At 41.9% G+C, this 27,632-nt stretch overlaps 1 protein-coding gene across 3 annotated transcripts in view; it reads left to right on the top strand.

Moving 5' to 3' along the window:
* FAT3 (FAT atypical cadherin 3) overlaps window positions 1-27,632 on the top strand; it is a 719,190-nt gene that overhangs the window by 498,258 nt on the left and 193,300 nt on the right. For all 3 annotated transcript variants that reach the window (XM_067038291.1, XM_059068671.2, XM_067038292.1), the window contains exon 5: window positions 7,534-7,595. In XM_067038291.1, coding sequence (XP_066894392.1) covers window positions 7,534-7,595 — 62 coding nt within the window. The remainder of the gene's footprint in view (window positions 1-7,533; window positions 7,596-27,632) is intronic.

The raw sequence follows: 27,632 nt of genomic DNA, 5'->3' as shown, positions 1-27,632 counted from the left end.
AATTGAACTATTTGTAGTGAGGTGGATGGACCTAGAGTGTGTCATACAGAGTGAAGTAAGTCAGAAAGAGAAAAACAAATACCGTACGCTAACACATATATATGGAATCTAAAAAAAAAAAAAAAAAAAAAAAAAAAAAAAACGATGGTTCTGATGAACCTAGGAGCAGGACGGGAATAATGATGTGGATGTAGAGAATGGACTTGAGGACATGGGGAGAGGGAAGTGTACCCTGGGACGAAGTGAGAGAGTAGCATTGACATATATACACTACCAAATGTAAAATAGATAGCTAGTGGGCAGCAGCTGCATAACACAGGGAGATCAGCTAGGTCCTTTGTGACCACCTAGTGGGGTGGGATAGGGAGGGTGGGAGGGAAACAAAAGAGGGAGGGGATATGGGGATATATGTATACATAGAGATGATTCACTTTTTTATACAGCAGAAACTAACACACCATTGTAAAGCAATTATACTCCAATAAAGATGTTTAAAAAAAAAAAACAATCTACTTGCCAATGCAGGGAACACGGGTTCAAGCCCTGGTCTGGGATGATCCTACATGGCTCGGAGCAACTAAGACTGTGCACCACAACTACTGGGCCTGTGCTCTAGAGCCTGGGAGCCACAACTACTGAGCCCACGTGCCACAACTACTGGAGCCCACATGCCTAGAGCCCGTGCTCTGCAACAAGAGAAGCCACCACAATGAGAAGCCCGCACACCGCAACGAAGACCCAACACAGCCAAAAATAAATAAATAAATACATTTATTTTAAAAAAGGAAAACAAAACAATATTGAGAGTTCTGAGAGACTGCATCCATGTCACCCTCATTCAAACAAGTTTTGCTTGTACGCTCAATGTACCAGGTTCTATATTAAATGTCAGGGACATGAGATGAATAAGATCTATTAACTACCTTTACTTATATCCTGTTAGGGAAAATTGACTCTTTAACAAATAATTAGAGCCAAATATTGGGTGCTGTACTAGTAGTATTGTTGTATTCAACAAACATAATAGGCACTGATTGAGGTTCCTGAGCTCAACTGGTGAACCACCCAAAGCTTTCCTGAAACTGTGGTCTAGAAAGAGATCCAAACAATAGATGAGTTACTTACCACATGCTAGAAGAGGAAAGGTCAGAGAAGGCCTTTGCAGATAGGTGACATTTGAACTATCTGGAAGGATGGTGAAAGGGTTTACCAGATAGCCAGGGTAGGCATGGAGAAATGGTAAGCAGATGAAATTGAATATGGAAAAAGACAGAGAGTAAGCACTAATTGTAGCTCACAGGGCTGATACTCCATTTGTATTTGTAATACCAAACTCAGTTTCCAACAGTCCTGGAAAATTATGCTGAAATAGCTAAGACCTACACTGCTTCAAGCAGTACTTAAAGGAAATGTCAGTGTCATGGCAATAGATTACACAGCTGAGACCCAGGACACCCACAGGCCGGAAAAGTCGGCAAAAGATGTCATCTTTACAAGTATCTGACCATAACTACATAGAACATTTTGAGTTCTTTTTTGAAAAGGCAGCCATATTTTCATTCTCAGACCGTTTATCAGAAATGTCGTTAGATGACCCCATTTCCACAACAAAAAAGATCACGAACAGTCCTTTTTAAAGTAATTGCACGGTTCCAGCCTTATGCTCTCCCCTCCTCTTTACTGAGTATCATTCACTTAGGACTGGCGTAATTCCCCTCCTAAATTGGAGGTTTGCATATGTAATTATATCAAATGATGTGTTTGTTTATATCTCCAAACCACATTCAAAAGCTTGCCTATGATTTATTTTTGAAATTCAATTTCATCATGTCAGTCCCCAATTTACTGTGCCCAATGGGTCTACAGTTACATGTGTGATGTATACGCCTCTCTCTTGCAGAGATTTCAGGGTGAGGGTGCCTTCCACAGTGATGAATCACAGCAGTTGAAGAGGGAGATTGCTCTGTTACAGTTTCTGCCCTGTTCTAAGACCCAACTGCATTCAGCTGCAACGAAGTTGTTTAGAAAGGAAGATGCAACTTTGGCAATTTTGACTAATTCCTCTGGACCTGGAGGGATAGCTCACTTCATTCCTGTCTGACTGTAAAACACACCGTGCAGCCGAAGCTCCATAGCTCATCCTAAGTACACAACTTTAGAAGGAAGAAAGCTTTTGCCCCGTCTTAGTTTAGCTGGCCCTGTCTTGAAAACAAGGTTTATTTTCAGTGCAAATAACTCCCAGTTGTGACTTTAACCCAAAATGTACTTTTCATTATTTTTATGTTCTAGATTCCCCATGGACAAACCTGATGGCTCTATCCATTCCAGCCCCTCTTCCTACCAGATTCCTAAATTAACTCATTCATTCATTCCATCATTTAAGTATTTTTAAATTTATTTTTTATTTGAAGTGTAGTTGATGTTCAATATTATATAAGTTACAGGTATACAATATAGTGATTCTCAATTTTTAAAGGTTATACTCCAGTTATAGTTATTATAAAATATTGGCTATATTCCCCATGTTGTATAATATATCTTTGTAGTTTATTTTTTACCTAATAGTTTGTACCTCTTAATCCCCTGCTCCTATTTTGCCCCTCCCCGCTCCCCTCTCCCCACTGGTAACCACTAGTGTGTTCTCTATATCTACGAGTCTGCTTCTTTTTTGTTGTATTCACTAGTTGGTTGTATTTTTTAGATTCTACATGTAAGAGATATCGTACAGTGTTTGTCTTTCTTTGCCTGGCTTATTTCACTTAGTCATTCAACCGTTTAAGTATTTTTAAAGATCTGTCTCCTCTAGGGACTTCCCTGGTGACGCAGTGGTTAAGAATCCGCCTGCTGATGCAGGGGACACAGGTTCGAGCCCTGGTCAGGGAAGATCCCACATGCCGCAGAGCAACCAAGCCCGTGCACCATAACTACTGAGCCTGCGTTCTAAAGCCTGTGAGCCACAACTACTGAGACCACTTGCCACAACAACTGAAGCCCGGGTACCTAGAGCCCGTGCTCCACAGCAAGAGAAGCCACTGCAGTGAGAAGCCCGCACACCACACAGAAGAGTAGCTCCCGCTCGCCGCAACTAGAGAAAGCCTGTGTGCAGCAACAAAGACCCAACGCAGCCAAAAATTTAAAAGAAATAAATTAATTTTAAAAAGCAGGTTGAATTAAAAAAAAAAGAAAAGATCTGCCTCCTCAAACATGAAAGACGCGTTCAAATCTAAAAGGCAGAGTTTGTGATCTCCTACTGATTTTTAAATGGCTTTACTGATACATAATATACATACAATAACAATCAACTGTTTAAAGCATACAATTCAATGGTTTTTAGAATACTTATGGAACTATGCAACCATCACCATAATCTGTAATTTTAGAGCATTTTCATCAGCCCCAGAAGAAACCTTGTACCCCTTAGAAGTCACTCTCTGTCCCTTGCCCCAACTTGTCCCATTTCCTACTGATTTTCACTTTTTTTTTTTTTTTCTGTACGCGGGCCTCTCACTGTTGTGGCCTCTCCTGTTGCAGAGCACAGGCTCCGGACGCGCAGGCTCAGTGGCCATGGCTCACGGGCCCAGCCGCTCGGCAGCATGTGGGATCTTCCCAGACCGGGGCACGAACCCGTGTCCCCTGCATCGGCAGGCGGACTCTCAACCACTATGCCACTAGGGAAGCCCTGATTTTCACTTTTGACTTAGATTTTTTTCCCCTGCCTTTTACTTTAGATCTGTGAAAATAAAGGTGATAGAAACACAGAGAAGTGAGACCTGCAGAGGTTTCCTTGCCTTTCCTCCACAAACAGAAACTCCTTGGCTTTCTCACAGCTCCAGGTTCACTGTTGTGTATGTTGTTTCAGACTTTTCAGGAAGCCTGTCTTCTTCCCTGTTGGCTGATAAATAGGTGAAAAGCACATCCTGGGGGAGGTAGGCAGATGGAAGGGAGCCACACTGCTCTCCCACTTATACATGGGCATTGTGAAAAGAAGTGGCTTTCCTAAAGAATTACCCTCAGGATAATCAGGAGAGGAAGCTGACCTCCTTCCTGAGCATCACAATGGACTGCGGCTGCATGACCTGGGCAGAGGACCTGAAATGACAGGAGATCCTGCGGGGGGGGGGGGGGGGGGGGGGAGTGCAGACAGAGGGCAAAAGGGTTCCTGGTCTTTTGTTCCTGGAAGAGCAGCAGGCAAACAAGAGCAGAGGCTGACAGCCCTTTCACCCGTTTATAGCCTCCAGATGACAAGTATTTCTCATTCCCATTGTGACCTCTAACAGAGGATGCCCCCTGAAGAGGTGGTGAGGTCTGTGAAAGCCTCCCACCCCCTTTCGAGAACACACTCGCATCCCACTTGGAAAGAGCCACTGTGACATATGATCTTCTGAGATAGCATGGCCTGAAAATGAAGGCGTCAGATTTGTGCTTTAGATGCTCCCTGGTGTGACCAAGCTGACCCTTAGTCAATAGGACTCAGAGAGCAGGCTCCTCTTTATTCTTCCTTTATCACCTCATCCACCAGTGCATTCACACATCTCCATCCCCCCCCTCGCTCACCCCCCCCAACACACACATACACACGCACACGCACACGCACACTGAGCCCAAGGTCTGATCCAGATGCTAAAGCTTCTCAGGTGAATTTCATTCTTGGATGGGCAGAAAAATTCATGTCAATAAAAAGTCATAGCGAGATTCAACAAAGGATAGTGGAATTGCAAGCCTCCTCTTAGAATCAGAGGACCATCTCAAGGCATCATCCCAGGAGATTTAGACACAGTAAATGAGGGATGGAGTGGGGCACAGGATCTCTGTTTTTCTGAATTTCCCGGGAGATTCTGATGGGCAGCTAGGGAAGGGAAGTTACCGATTCTCTCCCTTGAAACTCTTGAGAGCGGTCTTCTCTCTGTCATCTCTGACAATAGTTCAGAGGTGCCTAGCACTGTGCCGTGCACATAGAGGAATTTAGGAAATGGTTTAAATGAATACTAAAGGCACATGCTCCATCCCCATCCACGGATACTCTCCCCACATACAAAATAATACCCTCCTAAACAAACACTTTCTAAGTCTGTCTGTAGCAAAACTGAAGATTAGAATATGAATAATCCATCTTTTCTACAGCAACTTTTGTCAACTGATCCTTAATGAATTTCCTGTTTTGTTTTAGGCCAGGGGCTTAGGTGGACCACAGGGCTTCTGAATCGGAAGGCAGGTCTTTCCCATGAAGTCACTCTGTCAACCTCTCTAGCAGTAAAATACAGACATATGAGCAAAGGATTGCAGTAAAAGGCCAAGAATGATACTGTGGTGGAGTATACTCATTCTGTTAGTATGTGTCAGGTGGACCCTTAATCCTGGGAGAGAGGGTCACCTCTCCATCACCTGAGCTAACACCTGAGCTAAATTTGAAAAAATCTGTGGATGGGTGGGGAACATTCCAGAAAGCATTCACGGAAAGGCAGATCATTTATGCAATGGGAACATGGGTTTCCCTCCCATGGGGAGTGTGGACAGATGAGAGTGGAGAAGAGTGGGTTTGAAACCACACACGACAGATTGGGGCTAGAACCCAATCACACCTCAGATGGGATTCGAACCCAGCCAAAACTCAGATTGGGACTTGAACCCACGGGCTGGGACTTGAACCCACTGTCTTTTACTTAAAATCACTCACCTGGGGTCAGGACTTACTAAAGCTCAGGCTGTTTATGTCTCTGCACAGAAGGAATTCAGTGAGAGACGAAGTGATAGGTAAGAAGTAGATTTATTAATATAGGATGCTTTTGAGGGATACAAGTGGGCCGGCAAGGGGGCTCTGCCACAAGAACTAAGTGGGAAAGAAGGTGTATTTAGGGAGATACACATTCCATAGACAGAATGCGGTACATTTCAAAAGGCAAGAGTGGCCTGAAATATGGGGTGGTTAATTTTTACAGGCTGAGTAATTTCATAGGCTAACAAGTGGGAGGATTATTCCAACTCTTACAGGGAAGGGGCGGGGCTTCTCAGGAACTGGGCGCCACTCACTATTTGGCCTTTTAAGGTTATAGCCTCAGAACTGTCATGGTGCCTGTGGGTGTGTCATTTAGCTAATACTAATGTAGTACAATGAGCATATAATGAGGCTCAAGGTCTACTGGAAGTCTAATCTTCCGCCATCTTGGGCCTAATCGGTTCTAACCAGTTTTGTTATATCCTCAGCGGCTATCTCATTCTTTTAAAGGTTGTGCCCTGTGCCTTTCCCTCCTGTCTCAGGGTCAGCTTGTAAACAGCCATGCTACCTGCAGTGGGATTTTATTTTGAAGGCCATGTGGAGCCATCTAACCTCTGGTAATCCTACTCCCACCTACTGCCTGAAAACAAAAACGTGAGCACCTCAACAGATTTTTTTTTTTTTTTTTTTTTTTGCGGTACTTGGGCCTCTCACTGCTGTGGCCTCTCCCGTTGCGGAGCACTGGCTCCGGACGCGCAGGCTCAGTGGCCATGGCTCACGGGCCCAGCCGCTCCGTGGCATGTGGGATCCTCCCGGACCGGGGCACGAACCCGAGTCTCCTGCATCGGCAGGCGGACTCTGAACCACTGCACCACCAGGGAAGCCCACCTCAGCAGATTTTGATAAAATACCTTTTCTATATTTCATGTACCTCACTAGCATTGGGAGTGAGCTTTTCATGTGATTTCTCTGTTATCTCATGTCAGTCAGCATATGCCATGAAAGCCGCCCAATCCATAGTCTCTTATCTTCAGGGGCATTGAAGAATCAAGAAATAGAATGTGAATTTGACCTCCTAATTGCCATTTGACAATAATCATAATTAAACTTGCAAAAGACAAATTGGGTGTCCTTGACGGTTTTGTCTTCTCCTTCCCTTTTCTTTGCCTTTATACTCAAAGGGGTGATTCATTTATGGGAAACGCCATTCATAGGAAAGATAGATATTTCCCATGTGGAACTTATTTTGTGTAAAGATTTAAACAAATAATACAAAGTGATAAAACTACAGTATGAGATCTTCCGTATATGAGATATTATATTGGAAGTAATTATGTGTACAAGTAGTTATTACAGAAATAAACTTCTTTGTCAAGTATACCAGAAAGATTATATAAGCAGAAAAATGTTAAATAAGAAAAGTTCTGTTTTATAGCCTGAATCTAATCAGCTTCAACAACCTATTAATTGTTCAAGAACTCTTAAAATCTTTAATAAGGTTCCAATGGTAGAATATCAGTCATATGCAAATGAATCATTGAAGTTCCTCATTATCAGAAAAACAATGGTGCTCTAGTGAGGTTTCATATCCCCAAAGGGATGAAAATACCTCATGGGTGGTAAGCAGAACCGAGAAACAAATTTTTCAAGTTTTCTTTGTAAATTTTATTTTGTCTGAAGAGTAATTCTGAGACCATCTGACTGGCCAGTTACACTGTTCCCCATTGCTTTTGCTTTTCCTTTAACTGGACTTGCTTCCCACACTCAGTAAGCTGCTTGCCCCAGATATTTAAAAGTCAAATATTCTCATTTCTACACAGGTCTGATTACAACAACTTCGAGGAAATTGGATCGAGAACAGCAGGCAGAACATTTTCTGGAGGTAAGCGCCTAGAGGGAGCCGGTATTCATTAAAAGTGCCTTTTCCTCAACTGCTTTAACCTTCCACGGGAAGTGGAACTTTAATGTTAGTGAACAGTGGGTTGCAAAATGTGGCTGTTTCTCTTGGGCTGGTTGGTTCTGAAGTTGGAGATTTCTGGCGCATTCCTCTGAATGCACTCCCGTGTGCAGAGAGTAGATGGCAGGGGAGAAAGCAAGCAGATGTATCAACTTTGTGCCCCTTTGTCAATAACTGGAAAAGAAAGTTCAGGAGCCGAACCCTGTAAGCCATCATGGCCTCAGAGGTAAAAAGAGAGCAGGCCGAAGTGCCGCAGTTAAAGTGAAGTACATCCTTTGTGAAGAAGTGCGCTGCTCAGCCCCTCATTTCTTTTCTCGGGAGAGGATTGAGAAAGCGAAAGCTGCCAGTTGATTCACTGCCTGAGAAGACTGTTTCTGAAACCATAAAATGTGCTCCTATAATTCATTAAGACAGAAACAACAGCAATAAAAACGATAAGAGCATTATTTCTGGAGGAAAAAGACCAGGGATGAGAAAATAGATATGAAAGCGTCTTGTGGAACATTCTTTCCATACATATCGAGTATCTTTATTGGGAAGCTTCTCGAAGCCTGGGTAGTATGTATGACGCTGCGATTTAAGTGTGACAGTCTGATACCGAGTGGATGACAATGCTTAGAAGGTAGAGCTTTGTTTTATTGTGTCCATGGTGCTAAAATGATCTGTCAGTCCCAAGAACAATTCACTGGAATCCACAGGTCCTATACACACTCACACACACCTCAAATCTCCTCTGATGTTCCCCTTTAAGTCAGTTCACCAGTGATGATTTATTTAAAGAACACTGGACTAGCAATCAGTGCCTTGGGTCCCTGGGGTTCCCTGCCATGATTAGGTTGGAGCCTTGGAAGCTGTTTAATTGCCCTGGACTTCAGTGTGGCAAATAATTGCTACTCCATATACCTCCAAGGATCTCTATTAGGATCAAACCTGATATTTTATATCAAAGTATTTTTAAAACTCCTAAAGCATTACACATAATAAAGGATTATTATTATTCTGCAGCCCTGTGTTAAGCCTTTTAAAGCATTGCTACCATTACATAAAGATGAAAGACTCCAGGATGCCGAAAAATAATTATTTTAATTCTTTTTCAAAATCATCCTAATGGGCTACATACCTGGTCCAGAATTAGAGTCGGTTTGCCAGAATAAAAACACCTTATGTTATATTTGTGGGCTTCTTTCCTTTGCAGCAGTGTCCAGCCCTCCTGGAGAGGCTATGTTCTCAGTTAGTTGAACCTATTACCTCCCAGCAGGGAAAAGGGAGGGTGTCTCATTAGCTGGGGGATCTGCCTGAGATCACTTACTGCCTTGTCCCTGGAAAGGTGGTGCTCTGGAGGTGTTTGGGGGCGTGCAGAGTGTGACTCTAGGGAAAAGAGGTAAAAGTGTTTTCCAGGCATTTGAATACACTTCCCAAAAGAATCCTTAAAAGTTTCACATCCTTTACAGACTTACATGAATACTCACTCAACAGTTTGGTCCTTTGGACAATACAGGTGCTCAGTAAAATGTAGTTAGAATCGTTGTGGTTTTATTATCATATGGTGTCACAATACCTGAACTCTGCTACAGATTCAGCTTCATCTCCACACTGGAAGACAGACAGTAGCTCCAGGCAACTGCAGGGCTGAAGGAGCCACAGGCAGCAACCACTGGACTCAGCCTGTGTCCCCAGGACTGAGCTATGTCTCAGGGATACAGAATGCACAGGAAGGATAGGGAGACACGTGATCAATGAATACATGCTATCACTTCAGACACAAGCTCTCTGAGACCACTCAAAGAAGCTTCCATAATAGTGCTTGAAAATGAGGGGGTGATAGGCAACCTTCAATGGAGCGGTTAGGAGGGGCTCTTTGAGGAGGTGACATTTGGTGACATGAAGCCAAGGTTCTGTTGGAGAAACAGAACCCAGACCAGTGTGACTGAGTATAAAGTTAGAGGGCCGTAGAGGCGGTAGGAAATTAAGTTGGAAAAAGCAAATAGGGCTGTAGTAAGGATTCTGAATTTTCTCCCAAGTGCAGTGGAAAGCCAGTAAGCAGGGTGGGTCAGGGCATGATAAGATTGCAGAGTGAGAGATCACTGGCAGTTCTTCTGAGCAGAATCGGGCTGGGACAGGGCTTCAGTAGCAGGAAGACTGGGAGGGACCCAGGTGAAAGATGACGGTGACTTGGCTGAGGGTCTAATACAAATCCCATCATGATTCTAGCTAACAAGCAGATATGGGTTTTCTGAAGTTTCCAGGGTAGAGATTTAAAAACCTACAGGTCATCTGAATTACACTAACTTGCCCCCCAGCTCTGCCCACATGCCAGGATTCACCATCACAGGTGCTCTTTCACTTGGTAAACTACCCTGCTAAGGTTTTCAAAAACCACTTGAATCTCTATCTCCTACTCTTTCTGTCTCTCCTCCTCTTCTCTCTCTCTCACTTACAGTCTTGTTCTCACTTTCTAAGTTGTACAGTTCCTAGACACATTGTTTTTTTTTTTCTATATAACATTGCTGTGAGCATTTGAATGACATTCATTTCTTTCTTCTGAATGGATCATGGACAGAATATTGCTTTAACTCAGCCCTGCAAACAAAGTGAGTAAAATAATATCATTCAGAGTGCAGAAGAGAGTTCTCTGCTGTACACAAATTTTTGTAACTGCTGACACATTTTGTGAGTTGTAAGTGCTGGGTGTGGGTAATTAACCTCCTGGAGAGCCTTTAATTGCCAAGATAACCCTTTTAAACTCACATTAACCTTCTGGTTCTATTGCATATCTCTCCTTCCCAATCAAATAAAATGGACTCTTCTTCAAAGGATCCATTTAGAAGCTGACCTGGCAGGTACACTTCTGCATAGGTAGCCAGGAGGACATTAATGATTTGTTTATAGTTTGCTATCCCCACGATGGAAAGCACATCAATTGTATACTGAGGGTACTCTGCCTGTACATTAATTTCAGATATTTAGCTTGACTGTGTATGCGCTGTAAGGGTTTTGGAGTCTGTAGAACATTCCTCTCAAATCTGTGACTATAAGAAGAGATTGTCATTATCAGAATCTAAGGCGCTTGCTAAAGAAACAAGAGCAGCAAAGGACTACAGAAAACTTCACAAGTACAGCTTATATTTCTCTGGTGAATTCTAAGTGTTACTTCTTGACTAATTTGGAAATCTGTTATGTGAAAATATTGGCCTGATCTTTTCTCCCTACCATGAAGTGCAAAAATATGGAATTTTCAGCTCATTTATTCAAAGTCATACACATTCCTTGATGGCCAGTTATGATCACAGTGGAGGTTGAAGGCTAATTCTAGCAAATAGATGCACAAAGTTGAAAATGATGCATAAACTAAACAGTGAATTAACATTTTAGCTTCGTGGTTGTGACTTTAGCCCTGATTATCTCATTAAGGCAGCTGTGGAGAAGGCAGCTGTGAAATAAGGAAATAAATGCACTAATTCTTTCTTATGTTATAATCACTTGTATAGATTGTTTCCTCACCTACTAGATTTAATCTCCTTACAGGCATGAAACATGATTTATCAAGATAGTGAATGGAAGTGGTGTGGGAAAGCATGGATGTTCCATTCAAGCAGACCTGAGATTATATGTGGGCACTGCTCACAGAACTTAGATAGGCTCTCAACTCTCTGAACCCCCTTTCCTTCATCTGTAAAGAGCGGATAATGGTTTCTAACATGGGGTTGGTGTAAAGAGCATATGAAATTGTTACCGAGTCCAAGTTCATACTGCTCACTGCATGACAGGCCAATGAATCAAGAGACATGATATTCCTCCAGCAAGACAAATGTTATTCTCTGTTCTGCAACCTTATCTCTATATGAATGGAGAAGTGTTATACCTTTAAAGGGCAGAGGCTTTAGAATGGGCTATCCTGTATATTTCAGTCTATAAGGTAACATTCTAAACTTGCAGCAGAAGCAATAGAATACAAAGGTTAAAGTAAAATAAACTGATCCAATATGGAGTCACGTTTGTTCAGATCAGGCATCTGAACCATGAAGAACAACATCTTATGGAAGTTATCAGCGGTTAAATGTTTAGAAACCAGAGAATGTGGACTGTTATATTCTAGTTTAGCAAACACGTTTTACAAAATACATAAATTTTAGCAAAATAAAAGATTTCAACGTGAAAAAAAAGAAAAATGAAAGGTGAGACGTCCCCAGGATGACCTCTGTTAGAAAATGTGTTCCAGGGACAGTGGCAGGTGTTGTCAGCACCAACTGTCTTACTCACCTCTCTATTTAGAGCATCTAGTTAAGTACCTGGAAAGCAGGGGACACTCAATAAAGGGTGTGTGAATGAATGATTACTCTAAGAGACCTTTATTTTACTCCTAGATGAGATCACGGAGGTGGGTATTAGCATACAGGAAAGTACATAGACTTGGAGACAGAAAGAATGGACTGTTCTGTCTCTCTCCATCTGCTTTGCCAAATTAAATGATCTCTGATCCTCCCTTTGCTCATCCGTAAAATGGGGCTACTAATCCCTACTTCATCAATGAACTACACAGAGGGTCTGGCACGTAGGGACACTATTCTATTAAATCGTTGTTTGCCCCACTATCTTTCCCCTCCCTGCTCTCCTTGTCCTCAATAAACACCTTTACAGTTCCATTTCTTTTTCAGAGCTGGCCCCAGTGTTTGAATAGCTTACAGCAGTTTGAGTATTCTTAAAAGTTACATCCATTTAAATAATGCTATAGTCCCAGCCTAATTATGTGTGAATTTTTATCTTGTTTGCTAAAAGAGTATGATTTTGCCTCTCTTTTGATCTTGAAATGCTTCTCTGTTCAGGGGTAGATGGTTCTGGTAAAACTGTCCCGAAGAGAACAGAGAGAGTGTTTTACTTGAAAATCAAAAAAGATGACAAGGCCCAGTATAAAGATAGAAGATGAGAAATTATGTTGTCTGTGTGAGTATATCTTGAAGTAGCCCAGAGAAGGTGTTGAGATTTTATAGTGCAGTCAGCATATATAACAAAACACATTACAGAGGAATATGCTAGATCTATAGGAATGTAAATTATTTAGTATCTGTCTCTTTAGAATACTCATCCATCGTCCTCTGTAAGGTGCATCTCCTGTGACTATTTTTTCTTCCTGTCTGAAATTCTCATCCCTTTTTATAGTTTTGTTTTCTGAGGGAAAAAATATTGCTCTTCGGTAAGTTTTTTATAACATTTCCTCTTGTCTTGGGATGCAAATTGATTTCTTTAGTGAGTGCACATCCTTAGTGGTTTCTTACTTTAGTAAGCAGCTGCTTTTGAGGTGATGGTAATTTCTGGTGGTGAAGAGTTGCAGGTCTATCTCAACCCATTAAGCCGTCCATATTTTGATAATTTATCTCCAAGTGAAATGGCAGTTTCTCTCATTAGGCTCTTTTTTCTGCCACCCTCAAAAAACTTCACAGGAAGTACCAGTAGGCCTTCAAGAAAAGATGTGTATCCATGCACAAAAACAGCACCTGTAGCAGGCACGGGCCTCCAAAGGAGAGTGATCGTGACTTCTGTTTTCCAGAGCTCCCAAGAGAGCCCCAGAACCCTCTCTTACCATTCTTTACTTCTAGAACTGTACCTTCTCTAGTCTTAGTTGTTCATATTTGTGCTGTATCAACTTCGATGAAGTTAATGGCAACTCACTCTTTTTTTTTATTTCCTTTCTTCAAGGCTTATTCTGAGCCTGGTATTGGGCTAGGCACCAAGGTTCTGTTTTTGGAGTTAGTCTGTTTTTCCCACTGGATGTTTGTTTCTTTGCCTTCCGTGCTGAGGCCTATTCACAGAGATTACATTGCTGATTATTTATGAACTACTACAGTTAGCTGCTGTCTTAGAATCAGGGGGCTGTTTTTCATTCAGGTCATCCAAACTGCTTCTCTCCCATTATATAGATGCAGAAACTGAGACCTAGAAAAGAGAAGAGATGGGTCCAAGGTCACACAGTCACTTCATAGTAGTGTCCAGTATAGGTCTTCCTCTTCTTGTAGAGCATATATAGACCTGTACGTCCATCAGTGTGTTAAAGCGTGGCAAACGGAATCATCTTTTCCCACTCTCGTTTTATAACAGATTTACCCAAGGCTCAGCTCAGTCCCCCCATCAAGGATCAGCATACACATGTAGGGAAAGAGGACATTTTCTCTTACACTCTTTGGCTGTTCTTTTACCATACCCTCAGCTGTTTGCTCTTCAGAGTAGTAGGCCCAGCGTTGGACAGGGGCTAGCTCTGCTGCTGGGCCCCAGCCCAGGCTCCAGGACAAAGTCCATCTGAGAGGACTCCAGCAGAAGAGTGACTGTATACCAGGTGTTATGGGCTGAACTGTATCCCCTTAAGATTCCACTTAAAATTCATATGTTGAAGCCCTAACCCCCAGTACCCCAGAATGTGACTGTATTTGGAGTCTTTAAAGAAGTAATTAAATTAAAATGAAGCCATTAGGGTAAGCTGTGATCCAGTATGACTGGTGTCTTTACAAGAAGAGGAAATTTGGACACAGACACATACAGAGGGACGACCACGTTCAGACAGAGGGAGAAGACGGCCATCTATAAGCCAAGGAGAGAGGCCTTAGAAGAAACCAACGCTGCTAATACCTTCACCTCCGACTCCTGAGGCTGAGTCCCCCTAAAACTGAGTTCCTCTGCTGGGTTTATGATTAACCTCTCTATCCAAATCTTTACTCCCTTTCTTTTCCTGAACCTGTCCCCCTCAAGATTGAGGAGTATCAAAGAAAAGGGGGAATTGAAACTATGCAAGGCCCTGTGTCCCTGTCCTTTGAAGGAAAAGGCTTTTGCTTTAGTCTCCCAGGCCTCCCTTGAGTCTCTAAAGGCTGACTCAATCACTAATGATTAGAAAAGGTGATGAGGTAAAAACAAAGAAGAGCTGTTGGGCTGGGAAACTGTAACAATTTAGACTATAAATCCACCACACCGCAGAATCACCAAACTCCCAGTTCCCTGAAAGATATAGATGAAGGCCTGACACTCACTTCTAAGTTGTTTTTACAGGAAACAGACCCCCAGCAGATGAAAACCACTGACCGCAAGAACGTAGACCCCAGACTGGTTGAAACCAGAAAGTTGATGATGCTTGAAACTTCACCTTGATGCCAACCAATCCGAGATTGTACACAAGCTGATCACACACCCCCTTTCACACTGCCTTTAAATCTCTTCCCTGGAAGCCATTGAGGAGTTCCGGGTCTTTTGAGAATGAGCTGCCTGTTCTCCTTGCTCGGTGCCCTACAATTAATGCTGTATTTTCCTTCACCACAACCCGGTGTCAGTAGATTGGCTTTACTGTGCACAGGTGAGCGGACCCAAGTCTGGTTTGGTAGCACTCCTAAGCCTCCAGCATCATAAGAAAATAAATTTCTGTTGTTCAGGCCACCCAGTCTGTAGTCCACTGTAACGGCAGCTCTAGTAACTCATACAGCAGGCCAGACCATTCACTGCCTGTCCCTGCCCCTCTCTTCTCACACCACCACCTTACAAGGCTACGTACATGCATTAGACTTTACTAAGGGACCAGGGCAACTACACTTACAGTATGCGAGGCTAAAACCTCCATCTAAATATGATTGTCTCCATGTTCCACACTCCATACTACAAGGAGGGGAGAACCTGCAAGTGAAAATTCTTCAGAGAAGGCCTCTCCTGCTTCCCTAGGCTCAAGCAACTGCCTTTCTGACTGCCTGCTTCCTCCACTCTCCTCAGGGAGCATTTCCAGCTCGTCTTTCCCAGAAATCTTGTCTCTTTACCCACAGGAATTATTCTTGCTCAGGAACAAACCCTTCCCCACCAGTAGAGTTTCCTAAATCAGTGTCATTTTTATGTCTTATCAGTGCCCCAGCAAGCCAGGCAGGGATGGCCTTGGGCACTCCAGTCTAGTTAAAAAGGAGTATTGGTGGTGGTGGTGTATATGTCTGTGTGTGTGTGCACACACATGCATATGAGGTAAAAGCAAGGGTTGCCGTTCCACTTCCTGCAGAGCAGTCTAGGTTTGTGTGGGTCCTTAAGAATGATCTTTTGTGAGAGCATCCCCAGCAGTGTGAATTGCAGACGGACCACTTGATTTTCCCAATTGACTGAAGAGTAAATACTGAATCAGACACACAAGCAAATTTTTCAAAGCAAAAATTAATTCTAAGATAGTTTGTTCAAAACAGAGCTTGCCAGATGCCCACAGGGCTGGTTAGGTAATTCTGAGAAGCAGTATGTGTGCTGGTGAGGGTGGAAAGGAGAAGTACTGTGGGTCTCACCTGCCCCTTCTAAAGAAGTTCAGCCAGTGGCAGATGAAGCAGCCGGTTTTACCAGAAAGTCTTATTTTTTCCAAAAACAAAATCAGATCTGCGTACCAAATTTGGCACCTCCATTTCTTTATAACACTTTGTAAGCCAGTGAGCCCCTGTTTTGCAACATTTGATATAAAGGAAGACTTCTTACTTGCCTCATAATATGTAATCATCTCACAGGGGAAATAATTCACATGTATTGTAGAATGCAATTAATTTCTTGCCATCTTTTCACCCATTCTTTCACAGCACGCCCCTTTGGGCCCATAAAAAAATAAGAGATGAGCTCAGGGCTAAGTCTTAAGAGAGCCTGTTGAGGTTGGAAATGATAGAGTGTACGGAGTTGGTTAGGATCTCAGCTGAGGGCTGTCTTCCCACTCAGCCTCCATGTGAACCGAGGGAAGGAGGGAGCGGTTGCTTTGGGTCCTTGGGTGACAGAGAGTTGCTTGGGCATCATGTCTGCTTTGTCTGTGTCTGCTCTGTCTGCCCCTGGCAGTTCTCCACCTCTTAACCTTGCTTATCTGTGCCCCTGGTTAGCCTCCAAGTTCATAACCTGCAGGCAAACACTTATATATGCTAGGAGAGTTGTCCGAAATAAATCTTTGATTCCATAAATAACCACCCTCTAATTTACCTGTTTGCGAAAGGTTGCATTTGTTTCGTTTCCCCTTAAATCTGAACTCTGATTAGTAGAGCAACAGTGAATGAAACCTGTGCCCTTGGACCTGGAAGGATGGTCCTTCCAGCCAGTGGCTCAGTCTGGAAATGAGCGGGCTTTTGCGCTCTGCTCATTGGGGATGTGCGGGCAGATAGATAATTGCTCCAGTGGGATCACAGCTTGTTGAGTTGCACACACAGGCTGCAGGGAGCCAAGACTCCGCTTTTGTTTTCACTTAGGAATGGTTTCCTGATGTGGTGCCATGCTGCTGCTTCCTTCAAGCCTCAGGGGCAAGCGATGGTTGGGTCCTGTGGGCCGGTGGGGGGACCCCTTACCTTGCAAGCCTGGTATCACACAAATGGCTTATCCCATTTCAGAGAAGAGGTTCAGATTTCCTGCCTGGCTCTGAACAATAATGAGAGCTCCCAACAAACCATACAGCCCGGAAGCCCAGACTGGCTTCTCCACAGTGCCGAGATGGTAAATTGACCCTCTGCTGTTTGCTTCCATAGCTCCTTTTCCCTCTTCTCCCACTGTGTTGCTTTTCTAGTTTATTTGTGCAACACACTCTGTGAGCTACAGAATGATCCGTCTAGTCTGATTTCATTGGGGGCTCTTTAGAAACCACCCATACCCATGCCTAACACCATATATGACCCAGCTGAGCACTTTAAGTCTGTCTGTGGGAAAATAAAAAATGGAGTGTCAGCAGGTTCAGAACTTGAGATTTCAACTCAATTGCCTCTATTAATAAAAAGGAAAACTACTTTGGCTTGCTTCCTGCATGCCGCAGACAGCTTTATTTCAAATGAGCTGTTGTTTTGGGACCTTTCGAGTGACTTGCTTTCATGGCAAATCAGGGGCTACCAACTTCATCTATTTTGCCTCAGGAGTGGTTTAGTGAAATGCTGAGAGGGTTGTAAGCAAGATACAGATGACTGTAAGGAAGGTAAGTCAAGAGAGTCCCAGATTTCAGAGCCCAGGAAAATAGGTCAGTATGTTGGAGCAAATACAGTTCCTCTAAAATTGAGAAAACCTGTAATAAATTTGGTTATTTCATCTTTTTGGATGTTTTTTGCACAATTATTTAGTCTGACTTAGTGAGAAATAAGGCATCTCTCATAACAATGTCCTAATTATAGTAGTCTTCTTAAAGTTTACACCAAACTCATCATGTACAACAAATGTAGACAGAGGTGGTTAAAGCATAGGATTTGGAGACAGAGAAGCCTAGCCACTTGCTAGCCACGTAACCTTTCTTAATCTACCTAGCCTCAGTTTCCCCACCTGTAAAATTGGGATGATAATAATAATTTTTTTTTTCATAGGATTTTGTGAGGATTGGCATGGTGCATGTACATTGCGCATATTAAGAGTTTAATATTTGTCAGCTATTATGATTAGAAGCTTAAAATCTTCCCTTTTGATTCCTGAAGCAGTCTTCTTGTGGCAGAATTCAGAACACTTAGTGCATTTTATTGCATTGCATGTATAGTTTGGCTCATGGTTGTTGAATATATTTATAGTACTTTAGCAAGATAGCACCTATGAATGTACCTAGATCCTGGCATATGGTGTGCACTCAAAAGAGTACTAATTTCTTCCTTCTTTTTCTGGAGACAAGCCCAAAGTTTCAGAGATTTATCATCTTCCATTTGCCAGCATCCATTTAAATGGACTATGACCATCTAAGTTGGAATAGCTCATTCTCCAAAGATAGGCAGAATAAGGAGTCAACCATGGGTCTAGCCTGGCTATGAAGAAGGTCATTGGGGCTCTGCTGGATGATGTGCAGATCCCCTGGCTTTCTAAGCCAAACTCTGAGATGGGAGACTAAGGCATCCTAGCTCAAATGGCCGAGCTGTAGCATTCCCAGATAGTTAATTTCTCCAGGTTAGCCATCTCTAGGCCTAGCCAGCTTCATCACTAACTCCCAAGCTTTCCCCAGAATTATAGTGACTTTAAGGCCTTAAATCGTGTTTAGTTGTTAATATTTAAATGCATAGTGGGAATTTTTCCTGTTTCATTCAGATGTCAACACCTCAATTGAGTGGAAATAATAAACTGATCATGAATAGGCAAGAGATTCTCAGTAGAGGTCTTCCACACCATAGTTAATACCCAGTGACAGATACCGTAATTCAAAATTCGTTGCCCTTAGTAGATTCAAGTTCGGCCTCTCCTTTAGGCCATCTCAGCTCTGTTAGCAAGCTGCAGGATGGGCTCCCTAGAGATTCGGCAATGTCTCCCTTCCTGGCCCTGTCTTTGGCAAAGGCCAGCAGTAGATTGGGGGTGGGGGGCAAGCTAAGGAGTGCCCCTCTTTGTACTCCCAGCAGCTAGAACAATACCTGGAACATCATGGGTACCCAAGGGACATTGATTGAACTTTAAGTTTAGGGCTCCAGGAAATCTACAAACCAGATAACCCATGCTTCCCAGGCTACAGTGATCTGTACTGCCCAGAAACCCACAAAAGTAGGTGCCTAGGCAAGAGGTTGGCAGGTCCTCCGTGGTGCCAACTGCCATGCAGGAAGGGAAAAGCCTTCACCCCACTGCATCCCAGTCAGTACAGAGGCCTCTTGCAAACCCCAGTGCATGTTTGGGGCCTAAAAGCAGTTCTTAAATCACTTTTACCTCCCTGAAATCTGTCATCCTCAGGAGGTCATAAATACATAATTCAGAATGAAGACTTTTCATGAGGTACCCTGTTATAACTCTTGGCATGCCACTATATATTTTTAAAGATGCTAATAAATCTTTAAATTGGACGTGGGGCTAAGTTCCATGCTAAGGTATATACTTTGCTAATATGTAATTGAGATAAAATCTACTTTTAGGATACTATTTCAAATGAAATAGGAAAAGCTCAATATTTTTTTTTAATGTATAAGTACTCATTAATAGCCCTCTTAAGAAGCTTCACAAAGACATTTTTAAGCTAAGAAACTAGTACTCACGGGGCAGGGGGCCTCTGACCAATCAAGCCCTGTGTTCTGAAAAAGCAGAATGTCTTCTTTCTCCATATAGAGGGAATTGATTTTCTCTTGTGTTGCCTTTAAATTGAGTGTTGTGAAAGCAACTTTTGGTATTCCACAGATAACAGATGACTGAATTTTTCTCTTTACAATGTGGGGCAGCCTCTTTACCATTGTGAATAAGTTTGGCAAAGTCTCACCTTTACCATCACTACCATCAAGTCAGAAAGGATGAAATTAAGTTTAAAGCACATTATAGCATTGCCAGCAGGGAGACAGGGCTATGGCAGACAGACTCTTGTGGCGTCGGGGAATCAGAGAGGTGCTTTCAGCTAGAGAGCGCGTAGGGGTTTTTATTTAGCATTTTTACAATAGAAGACGTTGTTCTGTCTGTCCGTGGTAGCAGGACATGCTTGCCCCACCTCAGGATGAAGAATTACAAGTCTCTCTGTGCAAGACTGTGACAGACTCATGATATGTGCTTAGATACGTGCACAAAACCATTTACCCGTCTTCAAAAATGATGCTTACAGGAGCAACTCATTTAAAAGTTCCTGTCGGGGCTTCCCTGGTGGCGCAGTGGTTGAGAGTCCGCCTGCCGATTCAGGGGACACGGGTTCGTGCCCTGGTCCGGGAGGATCCCACATGCCGCGGAGCGGCTGGGCCCGTGAGCCATGGCCGCTGATCCTGCGCGTCCGGAGCCTGTGCTCCGCGACGGGAGAGGCCACAGCAGTGAGAGGCCCGCTTACCGCAAAAAAAAAAAAAAAAAAAAAGTTCCTGTCATATCACAAGGACATCCATATGTAAGGAAGTGTGACCTCAGTTTCTAATGGTTTAAAGCATGTGTCTATACACTTCAGAGAAAGGGAGAAACTTAGAGTTTATTTCAAAACACTTTTTTCAGAAATTACTTACTGCCTATGGTAAGACTTTCTGTTTTAAATACAGTTATTTCAAATTACAGAATAAGTAGAAACATGTAACTATGATGTACCAGAAACATGTTATATATAATACACATCCATTGTTTAAAAAAAAGAGAGATAAAGATAAGCAAAAAAGGAGAAAAATGTAGCATTCATAATTTCCCCATGAAATGACGTTTACTTTTTAGGTTTTGGAGTATAAACTTTGGGAACTTTTATTTTATTATTATGTGTATAAGCTCATATATTACATATAATCCTGCATAAAATTTGTCAAAAAGACTGAAATCATACTATACCTATAGTTTTATAACCTCCTTTTTGCATTTATCAGTTTATTGTGGGAAATTTTTTATGTTAAAAAATTCAGATTCAGTATGGCTTTTTTTTTTTTGGTTGCATGAGATCTCATTCAATAGCAGTCTGCGGTAGGGTTTTTAATGACCTTAAGTAATGGATCATCATCACTTATTCTGGAAGACTTCATGGATACAGCCTAGCCTCCTAGCTCTCCTATTAACACTTCTGTAGTGTGGGTTTGGAGCCCACTTTCAAGCAGGCATTTCCTTAACCTCCTGCTTGTAGATCAACCGAAAGAAAGACCCTGGACATGATCTAATAACACTTAGCAGATTGTTTCAGGCACTTGACCAGCCTGCACACAAATATAAGCAAAAATCCTTCCCTTGGCTGAAGTTGTGAGACCCTACCTTATAGAATTCACTTACTGAGGGCAAAAGTACGCAGCGTAAGAAAATTTTTACATAAATATCTCCAAAACACTTGAAAAAAAGGGACTACTGCATATTCACTCATGTCATTTGGAAAATTATATCAGAAACCTGAACACCTAAACTAAATAGATAACGTTATACTTCCGAACGTTTTTTCCACAAACATGAACTATCCCCACGTCTTCCACTGTAGATTAATATTTTCCTTTATAACATTTTCTCAGCGAAGGCAAAATGATGTATTGTCAGCATCTTTTCACAAAAGTGCAAATAAATCCCACAGAATCACAAAATTTCGGCGCTAAGCAGGCCTTAGATATCGTCTACTAGATGATGAACTGTTTAAATCCCAAATTAAAGATCTGGGTAAACATTTGCCAAATGTGGGCATGCAGGCGACATTCACATTTGGCACGGCTGCCTGCATTCTCTACTGGTGACAAACTGTGGTGTCAAAAGAGGGAAAGGATCCAAACCAAACTGTGTCTGAGGCTTGACATGTCTTTGAGAGGGTACATACGCCTTCCCGTGCTTCAAAACAAAATCCCATCAAATGATGCAAGGGGAACTAGTAGGAAGAAGGGCAGCCCTGACCCCCTATACATGTCACATCAGTTTCAGCTTGACGCTGGTTAGTAAAATGGACTCTGGAAAGACTCTGGTGCTCAGGCCAAGAATAAGTCATCTTTGCACCCAGAGAGACTCCACCTTCAGACAACCTTGAAGTGTGGTTTTTAGTGAGGGAGGGCAGGAAAAATAATACGCTTCTATGAAATATCCCCTCTTAAGGTAAAAATGGCAAGAAATATATCATTCACGAGTATGTCTCTGTTATGAGACCACAGATTACAAAGTCCTTAATGACAATTAAGCCCAGACATAGGCTCATATGATCAGGAATGACCATATCAGGAATGATAGGGGAATCATTGAGAAGAGAGCTGCCTTTGACTGCCATAGCCAAGGTTTGGAGCAAGAGTTCAAAACCACCAAGAATTATCAGCAGAGGAAAAGCATTCTTCCCACTGCTTTTCTGTTCTCTCCTTGATTGTCATACATTTCATTGCCATTCAGTTGTTCCATTATTTTAGCTACCAACTTGAGAAATTGCATTATAGTTACTTTCAAAGTTGTCAGAACACTAAACTCAACAGTGACAGTTTATAACCCATTTTCTCTAAAGTGCTTAATTTTTTCTTCTTCTAGCCCTGATGGGCTGGCATTTAAATAAAGAAAGTTAGGATTCTGAAATTCAGTTCGTTTCTGTGTATGCAAAGTTATTCTTGAGGCTCATCCACATGCATATTGCTTCTTGCATGTACATATTGGGTATACTGTACTTGAGCTTTTCCTCTATTTGTGTCTAGATTTGTTAAGAAAGGAAATTTGCTTCATGCTTCAACTTTGAATATTTTCACTCATCCATTTTTAAATTCTTTTGGCATTCAAATGTATTCATTTTTTTCAGAAAATTGAAGTCTAGTTAAAAAGAGCAATATTATTAATTTTGAAAGTGCATATTTCCCCAGTCAAATAAAAAACATAGTGGTACATAATATCGTATTTTACAGCTGATTTAAGATTTCCCAGAAAACTCCATTTGTAATTTCCAGTTGCAAGGGGATGAAGTTCTTCATTTTAATGCCTGAAGCATTCTTGTGGTAATTTTGAAATTGGGAGACTTGGCCACATTCATAAATGGTAACTGTGGAAAATCGGCCACTTTCCAATCAAACAAAAGCATAGAAAACCTTGAGGATACTTTTGAAAAGAGGAGATTATTTCTAACAAGTCTAGTTACACTGTCTATTCCTAAAGCAGATGAATGGGAGACTGTTATAAGACTACTGCTGTTGCTTTTTTTCTGTATAGGCTGCTTGTATTATCTGTCTGTACAGTACTTAGCACCCTACTGAACTCAATAAATATGCAGTGGTAATAATATTATTGCTCAGAATTCATTTAGCACTTCCACATCTTTTGAGTTTCACAATGTTCTGCCTACTAGGTGCAAGGAATTTTAATTTAATGCTCATTCTGAGGCTTAACGCTTGGAAGTGTAATGACCCATGTGAGATTATCCTCCACTCCAGCAGGCCATTTTTGGATCAAAGCCATTGGGTTGTCCAATAATTCATTTAAACGCAGAGGAACTTTACTTCCCACACTAAAATTTGGAGGCTCAATATCCTGGCTTTTCCAGTCTCTATCCTCCAAGCCATCTACATCATAATCCCCTAACACACAAAAAAGGAGAGAAACAGAGAAAATTCTAGTAGATCTGTGACAGTTACATAGCTCTGACCAACCTCAATCAATCTGTGTCCATGGAAGAGGTTGAAATAGAAATCAAATGGAGCTGGAACAAGTTTTTTTAATCAGGACAACCAAGTTTGTGCATCAGCCTAATTCAGCTATTGTTAGACTTTGGAATATCTTGATAGTTTCCACATATTTTCTCCTATGAAATTGCATTTTCCTTTTAGCTTAATAGAAACTTCCCATAGAGAGCTCTGATACCAGTAATGTCCTTGATACCTGACACAGTATCTGGCATCCAGTAAGCATTCTGGAACTATTTAGTTGTATGAATGAATGAATGAATGATCTATGAAGGGAAATCCCCATCAGTTCTAGAACCTCATTTAAAAGGAGAAAACTGTTGGGGTTACCCCAAAAATCCTTAACTTTTCTTGTATCTCATTTGAGGCTTGTCGGGCAACTAGCTTACTTCTTAACAATCTATTTTATCAATAAGTGTAATAAAATGCTCTGGGCATATTTAAATTCACTTTAAATCTATGTAAATTATCATTCATGAGAATATGCAAATATTTGGTGTGAAATTTGGTTAACAGCCCATGGTTAATACAATAAATAAATAACTACAGATACACATATTTGTGTACACACACATATACACACATACATGTGAGTACTTGCAACACATAAAACATGGTAATTACACTCAAGTTTACACTAAAACAGTTGAAGGTCACCAGAATAACACAAGTGAATCAATAATTAACTGCAGAACAGTACGTAATAAAATTATGCACCCAATTGTGAGGAACAATTTGTATGTCCTACAAGACTTAAGAGCTGGATTTATCAGGGAGAACTTAATCTGGAAACTGCACTGTTTCTAGCAGAGGTGAGTTTGACTTAGCGTCCATGCATTTTAATTTCCTTCTTTACTGCATGTACTTTGGACTTGACCCTGAGGAACAGACAGTTCATTCACTAGGGCCACGTTGTCTGATGAACCCATCATCCCATGGAATCACAATTGTGTAGAGATAGAATCTAAAGAGAGATTCATTGGGTGAAAGAAGGGAGGTTTTCCTTTAATAACTGTAGTAGTGGTCTAGTATTCTAACAAAGAATCGAAACTGATAGAATATTTGCATATCTGGACAAAACCTGTTGTTATAGCCTGGAAAGAGCCTGGTTGTGTAGGTTGAAGTTGACCAGGGGTTGAATCAAGATTCTGCCATATATTTGGTGAAAGACTTAGAACAAATTCGTAACCTATAATATTAAAACCTCACTGGGCTGTTGTAAGTGTTGCGCAGAAACCATATGCAAAGAGACTAGCATAGAGCAATATATCAACTATCGTTAGTTTCCTTCTTCTTCAAGACAAAAACCCCTGTATGTTTTTCATTGTTCCTAAGGCTTAACTCAGTCCTAGCAAAGTCAGTAAGTATTTTGCCAAATGGATGCAAAATCAGAAGGGCATTTTGAGTAACCCTAAGGAAGGAAGCAGCATCCATAATCAAATACACACATTTGCCTTCCAATGGGGGAAGTTAATTCAGCACTTCAGCTAGCATGCATACATAGAAGTGTGGGCGTGTGCATCACACGTCCCAAGGTGAGCCATTCTATCCCATCCCACAGGTCTGTCGGGAGGCTCATGATGACTCACCCTCCTACAGATCGGGTGCCTAATTATGTTATTAGAGTGTCAGAATTATCTCCAATGGCTTTGTCATCCATCTAACAAGAGGCCTCAGTTTGACACTGCAGAGTTCAAAATGACTGAAAAATGTGAATGATGTATGAGATGATGTATGAACATATATGGAAGACTTTTCAAAATGTTTTATGACAGACTTTTTCCCCTTTTACTCCTATGCTTTAGCTATGACATTGTTCTTAGCTTAAAATTCACTTTAGTTCACGTCTATAATAATTTCTTCAGTGCCTAGGATATGCAGGTTTTATACTCAGTTTCACAGGGATATAAGGTGATAAGACTTGGCCGTCTGGGACCCCAGCCCCGACCTCTTACAGAGTGGAGAAGCCCTTCATCAGGACAAAATTATCCGTCGTGATATTCATCAAAAGACTTTTACTCACGTGACAACGAAATGGGTATACTGGGTGTTGCCCAACTGCGCTCAGCTAGATGGTCATGGTGGATTGTAAGAATGGCCACGGGCTTCCCTGGTGGCGCAGTGGTTGCGAGTCCGCCTGCCGATGCAGGGGACACGGGTTCGTGCCCCGGTCCCGGAAGCTCCCACATGCCGCGGAGCGGCTGGGCCTGTGAGCCATGGCCGCTGAGCCTGCGCGTCCGGAGCCTGTGCTCCCCAACGGGAGAGGCCGCAACAGTGAGAGGCCCGCGTACCGCAAATAAAAAAAAGAATGGCCACAAATTTTCGCAGCTTCTCCCATCAAGAGGTCAAGACCTGGCTTGGTGACTTGCTGTGACCAATAGCATTCAGCAAAAGTGACGTTGTTCAGTTTCTGAGCCTAGCCCCAAGAGACCTTGCTGCTTTTCTTATTGTGCATGTAATCTTGAGATTTTGCCCTGTTTTGTGATGTGATCACTTCTCAGAGGCAATATGGCCCCTCCATCCAAACTTTGGTTCAAATGTCAAGACTCATGTTGCCACACATTCACCAGGAGGGTATGAAAGGGTCTATTATTGGAGTAATGTGCTTTCTGGGGTGAGCAGGGTGAATGCCTAAGCTGGTCCAAAAATTGCTTGAGAAAGCAGGGAAGGGAGATGGGCTTGGGGTTATATATATGGCAGTTGGGGTGAGGCTGGGGTGAGGGTTCCTGCCCTTGACTGGAACTGACATGGCTTGAATTTCTTGCCAACGCCAAAGGTGCCCCTAAGCTTTCTTATCAGCTTGCCCAGATGTGGGGTGTAAGGGGAAGAGAATGTGGTGAAGCCTGAAAACCATCAGCAAACTGAAAAATGGAGTCAGACTCTTTGTTACTCTTTATTGCAAGGGTCTTCATAGCACTTAGAGCCTGAAATTATCTTTTAAAAAAAATTGCGTATTTATTATTTCATTTCCCTACCTTCTCTGCCCTCTATGGATTGTAAACTCAGTAATGGCTGGGACCAAGTCTGTATGTTCTCCCCTGAATCTCAGCCTCTAGATTAGTGCTGGTACATAGTAGGTGCTCAGTAAATATCTGTATATGAATGAACTTCTACTAGTGAACATTAGTTTCTCTGTATCCAGTCCTGATGCTTAGAGTCCCATCAGAGAGCAATTGTACCGCAGGTAATTCTAATGATCTTAAGTTTGAGTGACCTGCTCTGCATCTCCTGTAAGTTGATGCCCCCAAAGGAATGGCTGAGAAATGTTAGCCTTTGGTGCTCTATGCTTTGAACTATATCTTTGTATCAAGTCAGATTGCCAGAACACCATCTACTGGATTGGGTTACTCTGGCTTCTCATGGAAATATTTTTACAGCATTATGTTCTTGATTTTTATTGAAGTTCTTATGCTACAGAGCCGTATCCAGCTATCTCTGAATATTTTTTTAAAGTGCCACTCAGAATACTGTTATCTATGTTATTCACTGTGTCCCAGGAAGGATGCTTGCAGCAGGACCTCAGAGTTTAGAGGTGGGGCTAAGGGGCATTTCCTCCTTTCTGAGATGAAGAGTTCAGCCCTCTGTTATGGAATGAACTGTTGCGCTAAACAGTAGTAGCTTCCCTTATCCTAGGTTTTCTCATATTATTATCCCCCAACCCTTTTTACCTTTCTTTTAAATATGTATATATAATTAATTTTTTAAATTTTCCATTAAAGCATTTTTAATTGAAGTATAATTGATTTACAATATTGTGTTTCAGGTGTACAGCAAAGTGATTCTTATACATATATATACATACATATATTCTTTTTCAGATTCTTTTCCATTATAGTTTATTACAAATATTAAATGTAGTTCCCTGTGCTGTACAGTACTACACATACTACATATAGTAGTATGTATCTGTTAATCCCAAACTCCTAATTTATCCCTTCCCCTCCTTTCCCCTCTGGTAACTGGAAGTTTGTTTTCTATGTCCGTGAGTCTGTTTTGTTTGTAAACGAGT

The sequence above is a fragment of the Kogia breviceps genome, chromosome 7, assembly GCF_026419965.1.
Source record: "Kogia breviceps isolate mKogBre1 chromosome 7, mKogBre1 haplotype 1, whole genome shotgun sequence".
In the NCBI taxonomy this organism is placed as follows: Eukaryota; Metazoa; Chordata; class Mammalia; order Artiodactyla; family Physeteridae; genus Kogia; species Kogia breviceps.
Note: the sequence above shows the minus strand (reverse complement) of the source record. Positions and strands in the feature narration are given on the sequence as shown.